General features: G+C 39.6%; 1 protein-coding gene across 2 annotated transcripts in view; it reads left to right on the top strand.

Annotated features, from left to right (window-relative positions):
• Positions 1 to 2,153: 2,153 nt before the first annotated feature.
• The window catches only part of elmo1 (engulfment and cell motility 1 (ced-12 homolog, C. elegans)), a gene marked incomplete at both ends in the record, with an annotated part of 60,741 nt that continues 49,118 nt past the window's right edge, over positions 2,154 to 13,776 (top strand). For both annotated transcript variants that reach the window (XM_083899958.1, XM_083899957.1), the window contains 6 exons: positions 2,154 to 2,231; positions 9,019 to 9,059; positions 9,284 to 9,356; positions 9,443 to 9,493; positions 9,573 to 9,742; positions 13,473 to 13,508. In XM_083899958.1, the coding sequence (XP_083756084.1) occupies positions 2,154 to 2,231; positions 9,019 to 9,059; positions 9,284 to 9,356; positions 9,443 to 9,493; positions 9,573 to 9,742; positions 13,473 to 13,508 (449 nt within the window). The remainder of the gene's footprint in view (positions 2,232 to 9,018; positions 9,060 to 9,283; positions 9,357 to 9,442; positions 9,494 to 9,572; positions 9,743 to 13,472; positions 13,509 to 13,776) is intronic.

Here is a 13,776-nt window from a genome sequence, read left to right as displayed (position 1 = left end):
GTATCATGTTTCCACTTAATAGCCGTCCCCCGGGAGTTGGTCTGAGCCCATCTTAATGCATAATAGATTTGAGCATAAATATGTAAAAAGGCTTCTCCACCAGGAATTAGGATGATCCACGTTTTCTCGACAGCCTGGGAAGGTTAATTATTGATAATGTACTCTTGTCAGTTTGGGGGATTTCTGTGTGTAGAGGTGGGTTTTCATAATAAGACCTCTGCGAAGCACATCTGTAACCACCTACCCCCCCACGGGGACGTTTGGAGTGACTGTGATTTGGCTGTTGTCTCCAGCACAGGACCTCCAGCTGGCTTATCTTGGAAAGCCACAGGGTTTCAGGTCAATCCAGCTGCCTGCTCCTCTGTCAGTTATAGCCCTTTTTTTTGTACTCTCTGAGGAGAGGAGAACTCGCAGCACAGAGACAGAAGCCTGGGAGGAGCCACCCAGGATTACAGGCTCAGCTGCAGTGTTTTGTGCATGTTCTCATGAAACGGACAGGAGCGATGCGAGCTCGTTGCCGTCCTTAAGTGAATCGGGGTGCACACGGTGGATTAGCAAAATGACAAAGGCTGCAATTTACGATACAAGTTATCTAACGTGCCCGAGCCAGGGTTTTGACTTTGATTTATTATCACTTTATTGAACGCAGCGTTTGGTAATTGCTGTATGTCGTCATGTTGGAAGCAGTTCTCATCCCCTCATGAGAATATAAAGCAGTCAATGTGTTGATGGTATCACATGTCGTAATGCTCCATCATGTTTTAAATCAGTATATAATGTAAAACTGCTGCTCGACTTGGTCTTAGCACCCTGTAACTTCAGTTATCAGGTTCAAAATGCTCTTTTCACACTGTTTTCACTTCAATAAAGTTGTGGGAAATCTCAAAAACAACTCATTAGAAACCACCTCTTTGCCTTGTAAGCACCAACATGCTAATGGGAACCCTGGGGATTTTTTTTAATCACCAGCAGGTTTTACAAATTAGTGTGCCCTCCTACTGTTAGGAGTAGTAGTATTCAGATGATTTCATGGATGTTTTTGCCTCTTGTGATGAGTAAATTGGTTTATTTTTTTGTGCATGAAATGTGTGGAATGCCCTTTTTAAACTTGACCTTGAACATCTGCCAAAGCTGCTGCTGAACCTCATGCTCACTTGCTCTTGTGGCTGCTGCTCTCTCTCTGTGACTCAAACCGCTAAAACCCTTTCATTCCTGTGAAAGTGGAGTTGTCCTAATATGTCTTCGGCCTGGTTTGTGTACAGTTTAATGACTGAACCATAGACCACATGTACAAATATGGATGAAATCTTCTGGTTTTCCTTGGTGAAGTTGATCAGGAAGTACCAACAAAATGGATATAAGTCTTCGGAACAATGAGCTTAATTGATTTATTACTGTTAAACATTCAGTTAACATTTTCCTCAGGAGTTAATGGTCTCAATGATGTCAAATGTGTTTATTGTGTTCCCATTTCAAGGAAAATAGACATGAGTGGACACCAATGTGATTGGCAGCTGGTGTTATTCAATAGTAGCCTGGATGCAGGTGACATCTTAGAACTCTCGGTTGCAAACTGTCACATTTCAAAATGAGAGTTCACGACCTTTCACTACTTGGACTGAACTCGGGCCGGCTCCCAATAAAATTATTTCCCTTTTTTTAAATTGCTGTAACTCGTCAGTTCACTTCTCTCGCTGAGACCTCATTAGTAGATGAACTTTAATTTGAACCTGTCTCTGGCCCCACAGGGACGTCCTTAGGTTTTGTACAAATCTGTATAAAGTCAGTGAAATGATTGCAACTGAAAATAGATGTCCAGAATGTATCTTGTGTGCATTTGCATCATCTGTAATGGTAAACTGGTGTAAGTAGGTTAATTGTCTCATTTCCTCTAAGTTGTTAACCGTTGTATGAATGTGAATAATTACTTTGAGCTGTTCAGTCTCAGTCCCCAGAGCGCTGTGCTAGACTCCACTCACATGTTTTTTTTTATTTTTATTTTTTTCCTCAAACAACTAGGCCCCCTGGTTCTTGACTAATGTGCCGTCTTCTCTGTCCATGTCTTCTCCTGCAGGTTTGGATGAGCCTCCTCCAGTAGTCGTGACAGAGGTGTGAGGCAGCAAGACCCACACCGGGCACCACCCCCGGCAGCCATGCCGCCGCCGGCAGACATTGTCAAGGTGGCCATTGAGTGGCCGGGGGCTTTCCCCAAGCTCATGGAGATAGACCAGGTAGGTGTCTGACAACTGGCCCTAGGACTATGACCTCAGTTTTTTTCTGTGTTAAGCATTAGAAAGTTCTGGGTTATCCCTGTCTGTATGTCTATAAGACAATCTTGAAGTTTAATTGAGGGGTTTGGGTCATCAGGCCGTACAGATACGTATAGCTGGGTGTCATCTGCATAGCGATGGAAATTTATGTTGTGTTTGCTGATGATGTTGCCTAGTGGCAGCATGTACAAGGTAAAAAGAATTGAGCCGAGCACAGAACCCTGAGGAACTCCGTTGTTAACTTTAGTGAGTATGGAGGATTCCTCGTTTACACTAACAAATTGAAATCTGTCTGATAAATAGGACTTGAACCAGACAAGTGCGGATCCTTCAATCCCCACATCTTGTTCTAGTCTATGTAGCAGGATCTCATGGTCTATTGTGTCAAATGCTGTGCTGAGATCCAGCAGGACCAGTGTAGAAGCCAGTCCTTTTCAGAGGCCATACGAATATTGTCTTTTACTCTTACTCGTGCAGTCTCTGTGCTATATAATATATAGTCTTTCTTGCACCAACCTGGTTAAATAAAGGTTAAATATGCGCCCATGTTCACAGAGTAGTGTGTTCACACTGCACACATGAGAGACGCACGTCCATTTTTGAGTTTTTAGCAGAGAGTTTAGACCAAGAAAAGGTCTGTTGATAATGATATTGACATTCTACCTGCAATATCACATTAAAAGGACACCTTTCGCAGTGTTTTAACCTCTTCTTCCCTGACCCTCCTTTTGGAGTCCCTGCACGAAAATGACATGCCCAAACTAAATAGAGTAAACCTATGCAGTTACAAGCTCTATGTGGATTATCTTGGTATCAAAATAAAGATAACACTTGTGAGATTCCACCAGAGGTGTAAGTTTCACTGTGTCAGAGTAAAATGTACATGGAACACAGCATAACTGAAGGATATTTTTCTCTCGCCTAAAAAAATATTGCATTTTAAAGCAAATATCACCTTTAAAATATGCAGTAGGAGCTTAAAAACACATGCAGGTCATGTAACAATATGTGGACATGAGCTGCGCAAAGTCTGATGCTGCTGAAATAAAGCAGAGTTAAATTATAGAGGTTTTAGTAAAGAGATGTCTGGGCGTTCTCACTTTTGGCTCAGCTTGGCACCATCTGTGCCATTTGAGATTTCTTAGGTACCAAATTATTAAAAAACAATTTAATTTTATTTACATGTCACTACAGATCTAAAAAGAACTTGTTTAACAAAAAAAAGTATAAAAACTCGCCGTAAATCGATGCTCCCTGTGCGGTGCGTAATAACAACTCTGTGGCTCTGAAGTGTCTTCAGTTACGCAGCGCCATAGCTCTGGCTTACCTTGGTCAATTTGGGTGATTGACAGCTCGTTTTAAACGTCTAAACCGGTAGAATCAGACCCCGGTCTCCAAATGCACGTCAATCACTTCATTAGCGAGTCAAAACGACATAAATGCATATGACGCATTTGGGCGGACATTCGCCCTTCTCTAATCAGAACGATCTAATGTCGCTCTGTAATGATCAATCAGACCGGGATTTGTCCCCAAAGCATGCTGGGAAGTGTAGTTCTTTATTAGAAGTGGTTTTGGCAAGACAATATTTCTGGTTGTATTTCTTAAAAGTCAGTTGTTGTTTTGCTCTTATTTTGGGGCTAGATCCGTGAATCTCGGTCGTAGAGTGATACAAATTGTACCGCTGGAATCTGTAGATTCTCTGCTGTCCAGCTGACACGTGTTGTTTTTGTTTACATAATCACGCTGGCGCTCCGGTGCCGCTTTTCAATGTGTGCGCTGTGACGGTTTTTTCCCGCTCCTGCTGTTTGATCAATTGGTGTTTTAACTGTGTTTGGTGAACATAAGAATGGTTTATATGAGCTTTTAGCTGAGTATATGACCTTTCTGTGGGTATGCAGCATGTCTGTGTTTGATAAAGTTAGATATGGTTTTATGACACTTATGCGCTGCGTCTGACGCTGCCCCCGATCCCGGGGGCAACCGTGAAGAAGAGGTTAAGTGTCTAGTCTGAGTCTGAATGCATGAAAAACTTTCATATTATAGCTGTATGAAGAGGAATTAGATGCTACAACTACAGGAAAACCCTATGTAGGGTAAAATGATAACAGGTGAAGGTCATATATGAAAGTCATAAACTTTAAACTAAGTTTTTTGAGTTAGTTTGTTTAGTTTAGTGTATCTTCTTGAAAATGTTGACAAATAAACATTAGAATAAGATTAGGATACTGATGGAGTTGAAGCAATTACTCGATTAATTGTTTTGAAGCCTTTTTCATTATTAAAACAGCATTTCTGATTGTTTTAACTTCTTAAATGTGAATATTTTCTTTGTTTCTTTGCTCCATATAACAAAGAAATCAATAAAACTGAATTATTTTGGTTGTGGACAAAACAAGACTTTCGAGAACATCATTAATTCCAGGTTTGACAAACACTGACCAACGGTTTTCAAATTTTTTTGACATTTTATGGACCAAAGGATTACTCGATTAATCGAGAAAATAGCCCACAGATTAATAGATTATGAAATAATCCTTCGTTGCAGCTCTAGATGCTAAATAGTTCACCTGTTAGAGCAGAGTCCCTCTTTATCGGTCCTGTCCACTGTTCTAATAGAAGCTAAAAATTCCCAAGAACATATAAAAAAACACAATAAGATTATATAAGGAATTTAAAACTAATCATTTTAAAACCAAAATTGCAGTTCGACACAACACGTCAAGAAAAACGTGAAGGCTGCAATTTGATGATTCTATTTTTGTGATTATTCAATGTCAGTTTCCACAATGCAATCAAATCAGACAAGCAGATGGTTTTATTAATCACAGAGGGGACACGCTGTGTGTCCTAGCAGTAGCACATCATTATAAGGAAGAAGAGGACACAGTTTAAATACCACGTTAGAAACGGCTCACACCGTAAGTTCGTTCTCATCCTTGCTTTGCAGTATATCCACTTGTCATAAATCTGTAACCGAGTAAAAATTGTCCTGAAGCTTGACTTAAAAACGACAATATACTGTATAACAGAAAAATGGCAGGATTTGGAATTGATGACACATCCCAGCAGTTGCATTCATGTAAAAACAGGACTTTGAATTTGTTTATAAAACTGGTAAAACTTAATTATGTGTGATTATACTGCCTCAGTATAAATCCACAGTTGATGACTTTATGTCAGCAGACACCTGGCACTAACAAACAGTAAATAATAATGATAATAAAGTCAATAAAAAGTCCAAAATATGACTCTAGCCCACCATGTGGGGTGAGGTGACATGTCTACTGTTCCGTTATTTGATACAGTGTAACATGGCCTGTTCTCACAGTGTGTGTGTGTGTGTGTGACTCACAGATGGGCTAATGATTGTACGCGCTCTGAGTCACCGTAGCAACTGAAGCCATGATTGTCCCTCTCAATGGATGAATGAAACATTGAACTTCAGACTATTTAAATTTAGGGCGGCTGTAGTTTTTTTTTTTTGTATTCAGTGACCCATGATCAGCAGCAGTTCCCACAGTGTGAATTGTAAAATATCTTCAGCTCCTTTTTGGTCTTTTCGTCTCCTTTTTTCCTTCTCCCCTTCCTCCACTTATGTCTAATTGTTTTATCTCTCCTTGTCATCATTCTTTTGTTTCTCCTCCGTTTCCTCCTCCTCCCCCTTTTTCCTTTTTTGCTTTCTCTCTTGTCATCCCCCCCCCCCCATTCTTCCTTCCCATCTTTTGTTGAAACCGTGAAACTTGCTCTCTGCCTCCTCCTCTCTTGTCCTCCACCATCAACCCCCACCTCCTCCTCCACCTCCTCCCTCTGCATCTCCTCTGTACAATAGGCCCTGCAGCAGCATATGGCTGTCTGAGTCATGCGATGGGGAGTGGGCTTCAGTCTTGAGACCCAGATAAAGAGTGTGTGTGTGCATGTGTGTGTGCATGTGTGTGTGTGTGTGTGTTAGCAAGAAAGTGAAGGAGTGTAGTTTTTGTTTGTTTATGTGGGTACAACTCGGCATAAATGAAATTTCGCGTGGGTGTGTTTGCGTGGCAGCATGCATACTTGTTACTATTCGTGTGTGTGTGTCTGCACGTGTGTGTGTGTGTGTGCGCCGACAGCTCTGCATGTTTGCCTGTGTGTGTACTTACTTATACCCGTTTGTTGAGGAATTTTTTCTATATTCTTATTGGAACGTTGGTGAATTGCTGCAGACAATTTTATTAATTTTCTTTTTTTTAAATTAATACTATTGTTATTATTATTAGTGTTTGTCGGAAATGCTCTCAGGACACGCTGACAGGGTTTCTGGTGGGATACATTTGCACACAGAGATGAACTTATTTGCGATTTATTGTATTTCGGCGTCATCACCTGCAGTTTAATTACCTCTAGTTTAATTTGATGGTGGCTAGAAATCAAAAGAAGTCGATAAATATGACCACAAAAATGCATATCCTTCTCTTATAAAGGTTTAAATTGTAAGATTTGTCTGCGCGCGAATGGCATGAACGCCTGTGACATCGGTCCAAACTGGTGAATTGTGTTTGTTGTGTTATTGGACGACCTTGCAAAAAGAGAGGCAGATGCACTTGTTATCCTACCACTCATAAAAACAAGAGTGTCGAGTTGAAAAGCTGAAAGACGGTGTATGGAATTTGCAGTCATGTGTATATCAAGTGTGACACTTTTCTACTTCTCCCCGGGCGACAGTGAAAAGAGACGGTGGCCTGATGTGGAGAAGAGATATAATAGTAGTGAAGAGGATGATGTGTTGGGAGTTTAGAGCAGAGATTTGATGGAGTAGGGAATAATAAAATAGACTTAAACCCTGAGAATAAAATTACAAAATGTTCTCTGATTTTTGGATGTTCCTAATCGTCATCGGGAACTGAAGATGTCGTCTCTACTGCTTTTCTCCTAAAATCATTCAGTCCAAATAATGATTTGATTCCGTGTGATTACCAGGATCAGTTGTAGCTGTGTTGACAGTCTAATTAATAAAAATAAAAGCTCACAAGGTTACACATAAAGCTTACACTTATAGATCCTTTCAGAATACAACTTCTCTGAACTATTTTTGTTTAAAACAAACAAAAGAAATGATACAAAAGTTATAGAATACTGTATGCTGTAATCGAATATTAACTTTTAATATCATGTGAAGGTTAATGTTTAAAATGTACTAGTTCATTAATAAAACATGTCCAGAATGGAAAATTCTTTGATCTTGTGCGAGAAAAGGAAACTGCTCTGAGCGATGCTCAATGAGTTGCATGTCTTTTAAGACACTGCACTACTTTTTTACTTTAAAAAAAACCTATAATGATGAATATTTATGGTATAAAACAGTTGGTTCTTCGATGAGTTTACTTGTTTATCATAGATTTTATTCTAATAAATGTCAGTGCTTCGTTTTCCACCCTTCTCCTGCTTCCTCCCACTGTTATCACTCACTGTCCCTCTTCTTCTGTTTGCTGTTGTTTCTCTCTTATCTTATTATTCTTATGTTTTTGTTATCCTTCGTTCCCTCTTTTGTTTGTAGATGAGCCCACTTTAATTTTTTGTCACCTCACTGTCTTTCTTTTCTTTCCCTGTCACTTTCTCTCCCCCCCGCCCTGCCACCATTTCTTATTCTCTCCGTAGCTCTTCGTCACTGCAGCTCCTGCGTTTCGCTGGCAGCTCCTGTCACCGCAGAGAAGTTGCCAGCAAAACAGCAAAAGTAGTATTTTAGAAATATAATATTCATTGTTAGCGTGCATGGTTACGTTTCGGTTGAGCGAGTGAAGCCGCTAAAAAAGGGCGATTGATACCATTCTCATTTCCAGTTGTTGTCCTGTCTTTTGGTTTTCTTTTGCCGCATCGTGTGTGTCACCCGCGACGTTACGGACACATCTCTTTCAATTCAGTTTAGATGATCAGATTCATGAAACAAATGATGATATTGAACACTGTCTGACGTTTTAAAACAGTAAGGATCACGGCAGACATTTGTGCTCATGTCCAGAGGACGATTGCTCATCATAGTGTTGCACAAATGTGCAGAATTAAAGCAGACGAGAAAAAAATTAGCATGTTTATGCTGATGCTGACTAAAAACTGGCTGATTTGACCTGGGAGTGAAAACTGTTTAAACATATTCCCACTGGTGGAAAAAACAACGGTTTAAATCCTAGGATATTTTGACCAGTAGGAATGTGATATAAATGACAAAATACAATAGTTTGACTCTGTATGCTATGATATTATATTTACTGTATTATATGTAGCATACCATCCTGACAGCATTGGTATCAAAGCAGCGAATATATGGCACTGACGCAGCTTCCCATACATTACTTGGCTAAACTAAAGAGTAAAAATGTTCCATTGAAATACGTTTTGTTATCAGTGCAACAGACAATTGAATTTTAAGGTGGTTTATACTAACAATAATGCATTGTATCATATAAAGTGAGTATAATTGACATGAAATTACATAAAAATTCAATGGTGTGGCATAAAATGGAAATAAAATCACGTTTTAAACTACTTTGAAGCAGTTTGATGACCAGTGGTAATGAATTAAATTGTGCAACGGTTCTGGACAAAGTTCCTCCATCAGCAGTTGGACAGTCGGATAAATACAACCCCCATAAAGAACACTGTCTCATTGTGCCAGTACTGTATTATAAAGTAATTGCAGTCTACAGTGAGTGGACTGTTGTTTTAGGAACTCAAGCTCGGGCCCGACGACTAAATGCAGCTTTGCTTTTCCCCACAGAAAAAGCCTCTCTCGGCCATCATTAAAGAAGTGTGTGAGGGGTGAGTCAGCATTTGCTTCTTCCACCACACAGTATATATAAGTATGTGTGTATACAGTGGTGCCATTGGATTTGAAAATACTTCAGCACTGGTTTCCTGTAAAACCCACTCTCTTGCTTCTATCCCTTGGCTTTGATCCTATTACTTGTATTTGACAGATATTGATATTCTCTTGAAATACCACAACTCGATGTCTTCCTTCTCTTCATCCTCATGTCTTTCAGGTGGTCCTTGGGGAACCATGAAAACTTTGCTCTCCAGATCGCCGACGCAACAAGTTTCTACATCACAGAAAAGGTTTGGTTATCAGACGTTTCTGAGTGAAAAACATGCCCTTAAAAAGAGCTCTTTTAACGTTTTGCCATTTTGATGACTCTCCACAGAATCGCAATGACATCAAGAATGGCTCGATATTACGCTTGACCACCTCTCCTGTAAGTCTTCTTTTCTTTTTCCTTTGTTTTTTTTCCAAGATACATTTTCATCAGGTTCTTGTCTCTTTGCACGCCGCAGTATCAGACAGCAGTCCAGCTCCATGAGCGGATCCAGTCGTCCAGCATGGATGCCAAGCTGGAGTCTCTGAAGGATCTGGCCAACGCCTCCCGTGACATCACCTTTGCCCAAGAGTTCATCAACCTGGACGGCATCTCCCTGCTCACTCAGATGGTGGAAAGTGGGACTGAGTAAGTCTAATGGTTGCCCGTCTCTCTTGGTTTATGATCAGATTACCCAGCCACGTTGTTCAAATCTGATCCAAATCTGATGCAGATTTCAGGGTTCACAGTCTTAACTACAAGTGTCCTGCATCTGAATATGAAACACAAGTCCATTTTGTATCCGTCATCAATTGAAGAAAACGTGTTTTTGAGACCACTTGGGAAATATCCACGATAAGATAGAATTCAGTGACGGAAGCTATTGCAGTGAATTTGTGAGTGAGATTAAATCAGCGAGGACGCCACTCGCCTCCATTGTTTGATTTGGCCGTGCTTTCACTCATGTCACATGGTCACACATTGGATTGGACACAAATCTGATTTGAAACGATCAGATTTTCGTGTCCACACGGCCCTGAGGATGATCAGATATGAGTCACTTTAGCCTGTTAATCTGAACGTAGACTTTGTCTCCACGTCTGCAGTGTTTTCCTCCTCACAGACGATTGCTTTTGTGAACCACCGAGATTTTTCTTTAAACTGAAATAACTGAGTCCAGAGTGAGAATAAACGTACCTCACTGACGCAGACCTGAAGTCGGTGATATTGCACAGACTCTCTGTAGTTGCACTGTACGTTCTGATTAAGTTCAGTGAGTTAATCTCGTTTTATGCTCCCACGTTCGTCGTGTGACACGACCCGTTAATAAGAACATTTGTTTCTATGACAAAGAAAAAAATGCTAGTAATCATTTCTCTCCTGAGTGTGACGAGCCAAGGTGTACAGGGTCATTAAATATGTCTCTGAAAAGGAGAAACGTGTTTGTCATCTAATCCTAATGTAAAACATTTACCAGCATCAGTGACGTGTAGGAAGCAGCACAGGTTGATTTTCCATGTCTGTGTCTAGGCTGTGAAACCCCCAACTCTCTCTAAAGGTGACATCCGTGTATATTAGCTCTCAGAAGAGAAGAATCAGCCTCTATTGTACATGAAGTTCATGCCCACGGGCTCCTGCTCATTTTTGTTGACCATGAAAGTGATATTGCACTGGACTGAGAAGAGAGATTTGCACTGGTGTGTGTGTGTGTGTGTGTGTGCGTGTGTCAGATGAAGAGGCTGGAGGTCCCAGGAGATTGTCTCGACTGAAGGTTACAGCGAGGATATATTTGCTGAGGTTTCTCCACTGTGATATCAGTGTTTTGTGTGTGTGTGTGCGAGATAGGGGTGGGTGAATGTTTTTCAATGTTTTTACTCCTTATCCTTTAAAAGAAACGTGATTTTAATTGTCTGAGTTATAACTCATTATAACTGTTACTGAGAGGTTATATAAATGGACACAATGTTAGGAATACGACCCTTATTTTCTTTCAACTTTAGTTTTCAAGCACATTCTGCATAAACATGCATTCAGCGGTTTCTCAATAATGTCAATTTTACATCTCTTCAAAACAACAATCACGATATTAGCTTAGAAGATGTAGATCTTGCTCACTCCTAATGTGTGTGTGTGTGTGTCTGTGTGTGTGCTAGAAAATTGTGTGAATGTAGCAAGTACCAGCCTGACAAAGCCAAAACAAAGCGACAGTTACAGTAGGAGTGAAAAAGCTCACACAAGCTCACATACGGTGCAAACCAGCAGGAAGCGCAGTAGCAGCAGCTGCAGTAGTCAGCTATCCGGGACACTCTCTCCTTTTTTGCCCCGTGCATTTGTCATTATTCATCCCTTTTTCTTCCGTCATGGGGTAAAGGCATAGGCATGGATAGTAGGTTTGAGTATCTGAGGTATATACATATATACACATACACATACATATATACGCATACACATACATATATACACATACATATACATATACATATATATATATATATATATATATATATATATGCATGTGTGTTTGTATATATATATATGTATATATGTATGTGTATGTGTATATATGTATATATATATATTTGTATGTGTATGTGTATATATGTATATATATATATTTGTATGTGTATGTGTATATATGTATATATATATGTATGTGTATATATATATGTATGTGTATATATGTATATGTATGTGTATTTATGTATACATACATATATATGTGTATGTATATATGTTTTATGTGTATATATCTGTGTGTATATGTATGTATATATGCGTATATGTATGTGTGTATGTGTATATATGTATGTATATACACGTATGTGTGTGTATATATGTGTAGTTTTATGTATATATATATATATATATATATATGTATGTGTATATATGTGTGAATATGTATGTATATATATATACACACACACACAATAGTATACCTAACTGTTCATGTTACATTGAAGACAATTGTATTGTACTGCATGAATTCACGTGTTTAAAAAAACTCTTTAGCTCAGCAGAACATCTCCTGTTTCTGCTTATTAGACGACTATATCGTACAGAAACTTGTTCTATGCCCTTTGTCTTCTCCTTCTTTTTACTTCTTTCTTTTTCATGCTCAAATTGGCAAATATTTGACCCAGTTTGATCTCGCGGCACGGTGCCGTCCATCACAGCAGCTCCGATGTTGACTCCGCTTTGCTCGCTCGCAGCTATTTCATTAAATATGACTTTATGTAAATTAGCGTCACATCAGTTATTCACGACTCCAGATTTTGAAAGTGCCCTGTGTGTGAGAGTAAGAGAGAGATTTATATCACACAACAGAAACACACACACACACGCACTCTCATTAGTTTGTCTGACAACCTATTTGGTGAAGTGTAATTGTTGAAAAGGCTCAGTGCTGGCAACTCCAGAGCTAAGCATTACTGTGATTTAATGCGTCTGCCAGCAATGATGCTGAATTGTATTCATGTGGAAATCACTTTGGACCGGCTGCTGTTGTTTTTGCACACACACACACACACACACACAAGCGCCCAAACACGAGGGCATATATCGCTCTCTGCTGACTGAAACGTGGAACAACTGTTCCTTTTCATGTGCTTTGACAAGGTTGTTCAGAATGCACAGTGCAACTGTAGCCAGCTGTCTGATAGAGCATTATATTTTGGAAAAAACAAAGGGGAAATAGGATTTTTATGTTGCGATTTTAAAAATAAAAATAAAACAAAAAACTTAATGATATCAAACCATGCTGCCAATTTTTGTTTTAATTGTTTTGAGGCTTCTCGCTCAGATTTCTGCTGTTGTTTGAACTATGCATTGGACACTGACTCTAAACAGAAAAGCTTTGTTAATCTCATTGTGTCTTTGGGTATTTTAATTACTGCAGCATTTCACAAGAAGTCTCAGGTTACAGAACACTGCGTCTGCCACTCATGGCTTTTGAAGTGTACAAATTGTTTCCCTTGTCCTTGTGTTTATTGTAAAAAAAAATGAAACGGTGCTGTTTGATCGTTTCCTTGTTTGTTTACTGAAGCTTGTGAAAGTTAAGATTTTGCCGCAAGCTGCGTTTTTCTTCCACTGCCTCTGCTTGGCATGCTTTCAGTGTCTGTGAAGACTTGCTGATTACAGGTGCTTGAAAGTACACATCGTTCAGTCAAGTATTGCAATTTCACTTCATTTGTGTGTTGTTTTTTTTGTTACAGGCTCTAATTTTGTCATGTGTAATATATAAACATCCTTTTTTCCATGTGGCAGACTTTTTTTCTATTAACTGGTCAGTCATTTGTCGACACTTCTGTGCTGGCTCAGACCGACACGTTTGGTTGTTTGTTTCCCAACTGTGACACCAAAGTTTCTCAAATCTTTGCAGGCGTTATCAGAAACTACAGAAGATTATGAAGCCCTGGTAAGGCCTCCCCCCCCCCGTCCCCCACCCTTCTTTTGGGTAACATTATTGGCTCTGTGCTCTTCCTAACTTGCTGACTGAGTCTGCATGATTAAGACTCTTGCCCCACACTACCTTTATGGAAATGATCTACGTCTAACACGGCCGTTCACAGGCTCCCATTTCAAGAATCTGTGTGGCACTTAATTATTTTTGCATGTGGTTTTGGGCAACAGATACTTTTCATTGTATTCTTCCAAACTGATAGAAGACCAAGATTCATGTATTT

This window comes from Microchirus variegatus, assembly GCF_963457635.1.
Source record: "Microchirus variegatus genome assembly, chromosome: 13".
In the NCBI taxonomy this organism is placed as follows: domain Eukaryota; kingdom Metazoa; phylum Chordata; class Actinopteri; order Pleuronectiformes; family Soleidae; genus Microchirus; species Microchirus variegatus.
Note: the sequence above shows the minus strand (reverse complement) of the source record. Positions and strands in the feature narration are given on the sequence as shown.